At 36.9% G+C, this 5955-nt stretch overlaps 1 protein-coding gene across 1 annotated transcript in view; it reads right to left on the reverse strand.

Moving 5' to 3' along the window:
* RNMT (RNA guanine-7 methyltransferase) overlaps positions 1 to 5955 on the reverse strand; it is a 44192-nt gene that overhangs the window by 28085 nt on the left and 10152 nt on the right. The window contains exons 2-4 of the mRNA XM_037727844.1: positions 5021 to 5150; positions 4126 to 4584; positions 1097 to 1275 (exon numbers count right to left, since the gene is read on the reverse strand). Of these exons, the coding sequence (XP_037583772.1) occupies positions 1097 to 1275; positions 4126 to 4542 (596 nt within the window). The 5' untranslated portion in view covers positions 4543 to 4584; positions 5021 to 5150. The remainder of the gene's footprint in view (positions 1 to 1096; positions 1276 to 4125; positions 4585 to 5020; positions 5151 to 5955) is intronic.

The following is a 5955-nucleotide window of genomic DNA, read 5'->3' on the forward strand; positions in this document are numbered from 1 at the left end:
AAATAAAATAAAATAAAATAAAATAAAATAAAATAAAAAACATGAATAATAATTCATAAACAAATCCAATAAGTTATCAGCATCACTGAGGATAATGAAGGAAGAGAAAGGCTGAAAAGAAATTAGGATGGGGGGTCAAGTGAGAACCTTGTGAGTAAAGGCTGAAAATGCCATTACATTAATCCAAAAAAAAAAAAAAAAAAAAAAAATTGAACACTCATTTAGCCTAAGCTGATACACGGCAAAGTCAAATAAATCATATTTTAACATATGAATGTTAAAAACAAGTGAATATGCTCAAAATAAGCCTAGTTAGTTCCTATTCCCAATACTTCTCAGAATGGGTAATTTATCTTCGAAAATTAGTAAATTTTCATCAAAACTAGTAGGAAAAACCACTTGATTCTTCCTAGCATAATTAAGAAAGCATCCTCACTTCTCTGACTGGCTTGAAAAAAAAATCTTTATTATGAAAAATTTTAAAACACACCACTTATTAAAGTTCATATACAGAGCAATAATTATATTCCTTTTTTTCACCCTCTCTTATGGTACTGAAAAGAACTGTATTCTGAATCATATTTTTTTCTGCTCGCTTTCATTTAAATTTCAAAGGTGAGTTTCCATAGATAAAATGTTGGCTCAATAAAGCTGAATATCTATCTATCCTCAAGGTAATATACATGATCTTTATCAAGCAACTGAAGGCCCAGAGGTAAAAAAAAAAAAATCAAGATACTACCTATTTCTTGACTTAATGAAACCTGAATGTTTAACCAACAATATGCAGCTGCTTCAAAACTAACAAGGTGAAATAAAATCATTACTTAATAGTACTAGGTAATCTTAATTAAGGTGCCTAAAAAAAGCATATTGCTTTCTGAAAGCCTGATTAACATAATCAATTAAACACCCAGTAAACTCTTACACAGTCAACCAAAAATAAATATTAAAAGAATTTATCTTCAAGACCTAGTCTTGGCTCTAGCTTGATAGAGTGAGTCTATAAAGGTTTGATAATTAAATGAACAGTAATTAAGGACTCGGTAGCTTGGTGTTGGTTAAACCAGTGGGGAGAAAAAAAGGAAACATAAGCTAAAATGAAAAATTGCAAGCTAAACAGCAAAAAACAATCATACCAATCAGAACACTTTTCATCCAATTATTAAAGTTTCTTAAGTAAAAAATACGACTTTGACTACGCTTTTCCAAACCAACTTCCTGAAGTTCATTGTAATGGGCAGCCACGGCTGAGCTGTGTCCTTCTTCTAGATTCTGAAAATAGAAAAAATCAAGGATCAGAACATGGTAGAAATAAGCCTCAGAAGATCTGACCTGTGAATGGATGAACTACTACTAGAATTAGTAAACTTCACTAAGTAATGGCAATTAACCACAGAAGTCTCACTCATTATCATTAGACATAAGATTTGTTTTCTGTGTCCCTAAATATCAGTCCATTTTAATGCAGCTAATAAAGACATACCCGAGACTAGGTAATTTATAAAGAAAAAGAGGTTTCATGGACTCACAGTTCCATGTGGCTGGGGAGGCCTCATAATCATGGTGGAAGGTGAAAGGCAGGTCTTACATGGTGGCAGGCAAGAGAGAATGAGAGCCAAGTGAAAGGGGAAACCCCTCATAAAACCATCAGGTCTCATGAGACTTATTCACTAACAGGAGAACAGTATGGGGGAAGAGCACACTTGATTCAATTATCTCACACCAGGTCCCTCCCACACACATGGGAATTATGAGAGCTACAATTCAAGATGAGATATGGGTGGAGACACACCCAAACCATATCCCCCTATTTTGAAAAACATCTCTAGGTTTAAAATTTTCATTTTGATCTTTCATCTGTATAATTTTGGTGTCAATGTTTTAATAAACCCAGTACTCTTCCAGAGTTCTAATTTATTCAGTTCAATAAATGATAGTGTTCAGGGTTTCTACAAGGGAATAAAATAGGAATAAACTATAATTACATTATTATAAAGCTGTTGTGACAATTAAATAAGATAATGTATATAAAGAGATTAGGGCTGGGCACACTGGCTCACACTTGTAATCTTAGCACTTTGGGAGGCCCAGGCAGGAGGATCACTGAGGTTAGGAGTTCAAGACCAGCCTGGCCAACAAGGTGAAACTCCATCTCTACTAAAAATATAAAAATGAGCTGGGCATGGTGGGGCACACCTGTAATTCCAGCTACTTGGGAGGCTGAGGTAGGAGAATCGCTTGAAACCTGGAGGTGGAGGTCGTGGTGAGCTGAGATTAGGCCACTGCACTCCAGCATGGGTGACAGAGTGAGACTCTGTCTCAAAAAAATGGAAAAAAAAAAAAAAAAGAGAGAGAGAGATTAGAATTCAGTGTTTCAGTGTTAGCGATTTCTATTATGATAATGCCATTATTTATGTTATATGTAACCCAACAGTTTTCAATTTTGTGCTTCCTGAAGCCCTAGGAATCCTGTAAAACTGACATGATAGGTAAAGGGCTTCAGATCCTCCTCCTTTCCTTTTCAGCCAAAGTGCTGAATCTCACTGATATGCTGAAAGGCCTTTAAGCAAATCCTTCACTCATTTTACATAACAGGTTTAAGCGTAAGATTTTCACTAGAAAAAGGGGTTCTGGGACTAGTAAAAGTTTGAAAACTATGTTTAAAATATAAGCTCCTGGCCAGGCGCAGTGGCTCACACCTGTAATCCCAGCATTTTGGGAGGCCAAGATGGGCGGATCACAAGGTCAGGAGTTCAGGACCAGCCTGGCCAATATGGTGAAACCCCGTTTCTACTAAAAATACAAAAATTAGCCAGGCGTGGTAGTGGGCGCCTATAGTCCCAGCTACTTGGGAGGCTGAGGCAGGAGAATTGCTTGAACACAGAAGACAGAGTGTGCAGTGAGCCAAGATCACACCATTGCACTCCAGCCTGGGTGACAAGGTGATACTGTCTCAAAAAATACAAGCTCCTCTCTGTTATAAGAATTCATGCTCCATTAATGACAAAAGCCTCACTTACTAGTCACTTTCCTCATAAGGGTCAATGGTACAATTTTATTCACTTATTAAAGTACTCTTTTCCTCTAACTCCAGATTCTGCCTCAAATTCCTTTCTAATGTGCTATTTCCAGAAGAAAGCAATTTGCTCTATAATATCCTTGCTAAATATTAGGCACTTGCATTTACTTAACTAAAACCGTATGTTAAATACATTAATAAAAAGTTGAAAACAGTTTAAGGAATTACATTAAAGGGATGTAAAGCTAGGTATGATTTTAAAAGTTATCCCTTTAATTGATAACTTCTGACAAAAATACTGTAGATGAACATCTAATAAAAAAGGAAAACAGGTAAATCATTTGGATGTCATACTCTAGTCCTTTGAAAAATACCAACAAAGAGCAAACCAGCTTTCAAGTTTCTAGTTATAGGAGGGGAGGACTGTTTATGCTCAGGAGGTTGAGGCTGCCATGAGCTTTGATCACACCACTACACTCCAGCCTAGGCGTCAGTGCAAGACTCCATCTCACAAAAAAACAAAAAAACAACCATTTCTAGCGAAGTAAGATTCTAAAATAAAATAAAGATGATCTCATCAGAGAATAAAAACAAAAACCAAAAAATCTATCTCATTAGCAGGTGATGTTGCACCTTAACAAAAATCATAAGAGTTAAAAGCCTACTCCGTCTTAAGACCATATCTATTAAAAATAGAACATTCTTGGCCAGGCACAGTGGCTCATGCCTGTAATCCCAGCACTTTGGGAGGCTGAGGCAGGGCATCACGAGGTCAGGAGATTGAGATATCTTGGCCAACATGGTGAAACCCTGTCTCTACTAAAAATACAAAGAAGTTAGCTGGGTATGGTGGCACACACCTGTAGTCCCAGCTACTCGGGAGGCTGAGACAGGCGAACTGCTTGAACCCAGGAGGCAGAGGCTGCAGTGAGCTGAGATTGTGCCACTGCACTCCAGCCTGGGTGACAGAGCAGGACTCTGTCTCAAAAAAAAAAAAAAAAAATTCTTAAGCTATTATGTCAAAACCAGTATGATTCTACAGGTGTTCCACATTTCAAACTTACATCTTCTATTATGAATAAAAGAAAATACACTAAACATACATTCTGCTTTTCAGGAACATCCTCGAGTGCTATTTTCCTCTTATTTTGAGTGCCATCTCCAGTAGAAGATTCATCTTTTGGAACATCCTCAGTTTCTCTCTTTCTTTTCTCTGAATTGTCTTCATCGTAACCACAGTCTTTTTTCTCTGGGACAATTTCGGAATCAAGTTTTCTCCTCTTGGATGGAGTGTCTTCCCCACAACTAGAACTTTCCTTTACAAAATCATCTTCAAACACTTTTCTCTTTCTTGCTGTGTCTACTTGCCCAGAGACAGGAGTCTTTTCAGAAAGCCCAGTCCCAGAAGCTGTTGTGTTTTCATCAATACTGAACGAAGACTCTGTTTCAGAATTTGCTGATGCTTTTGCCTGTTCAAGAGACATCTTTTGATATTCCTCTGCTTTTGTAGAATTTGCCATTTATGATTACTTGAAATGATGGTGAAACTTCATGAACCAAAACTGGAATGGCAAAAAAAAAAAATTATACTACTTGTAAACACTAATGCTAAAACTTTAAAACAATTTTAATTAGAATTTAACTAAATAGGAGTTTTTAAAAAATCTCGTAGAGAGAATATTAAGAAATGTTAATTGATATTATGTATGAATTTCTGAATATGGTAGTACTAATTATAATCCCTCCAAAGTTTTACAATCTTATTCATAAAAGTCACTGTTGGCATTAAAGCTGACAAATGAAGTGGAGCTACATATGCACTAGTTCCCTTTCTGTTCTGATTCTCGCCCTACAACCCTGGTTCCCAAACTGCATAGTTGGTACCGTAACAAACAGGCACCAAAGGACCTAACATGTGGAAGATAATCACAGAAACTACCAGGTTTAAGTACAGCACAGTTCCAATGACATAGATTGCACATAGATTGTACTACATACCTTTCAGTAACTTTGTGAAGCTCAGATTTTGGTATCACAGAAATTCAAGGTGAAACAGGAAATGAGGTTGGTGGTGCCTAATCTGATTTCAAGGCTTGAAGTTGTACAGTACCCAATAGGTTCACACATCCTGTTAGCAAGGAATTGGGACTAATCAAGAATAAAACACAAACATTACGTTCTCCCCCAATTTATGTGCATTAATTTTTTAACAAGCACAAAGTTGTTAGAATATAAATACTTTTAAATTCTTTGGAGGTAAACTACTTAATAAATGGAACTGTTATATTTATTTTGGCCTACGGACACTAAAAGCATCAAGAACAGAAAAAGTTGGGGACTCTACAGCAAGAACTTCTGAAATCATATTTCATAATGGATGTCCTAATTAGGTTGAAAGTAGAGAGAAGAAATGGCTTTAGAAAAGTTTCAGGACTCAGCAAGCAGTTTGATGACCATTAAGTCTCTTTCAAATACATATATTCTTGGACCTACATAAGACGGGAAAGAGAAATAACTGACCTATCTATTGGGCAAGAATCATGGTGGTTCATTTATTAAGTCATTCAACAAATTTACTGACCTACTACAGAGAAGCTCAATGTAAATTATATTTTCAAGATGTTAGCGTATATGCTACTATTAAAATGTTAAACTTTTGGCCAGGTGAGGTGGCTCACACCTGTAATCCCAACACTTTGGGAGGCCGAGGTGGGCGGATCACAAGGTCAGGAGTTCAAGACCAGCCTGGCCAACACAGTGAAACCCCATCTCTACTAAAAATACAAAAAATTAGCCAGGCATGATGGCGGGCACCTGTAATCCCAGCTACTCTGGAGACTGAGGCAGGAAAATCACTTGAATCTGGGAGGCGGAGGTTGCAGTGAGCACACATTGGGCGACAGTGTGAGACTCTGTCTTTAAAAAAAACAAAA

This window comes from Cebus imitator, unplaced genomic scaffold (genome assembly GCF_001604975.1).
Source record: "Cebus imitator isolate Cc_AM_T3 unplaced genomic scaffold, Cebus_imitator-1.0 Scaffold242, whole genome shotgun sequence".
NCBI classification, from domain to species: Eukaryota; Metazoa; Chordata; class Mammalia; order Primates; family Cebidae; genus Cebus; species Cebus imitator.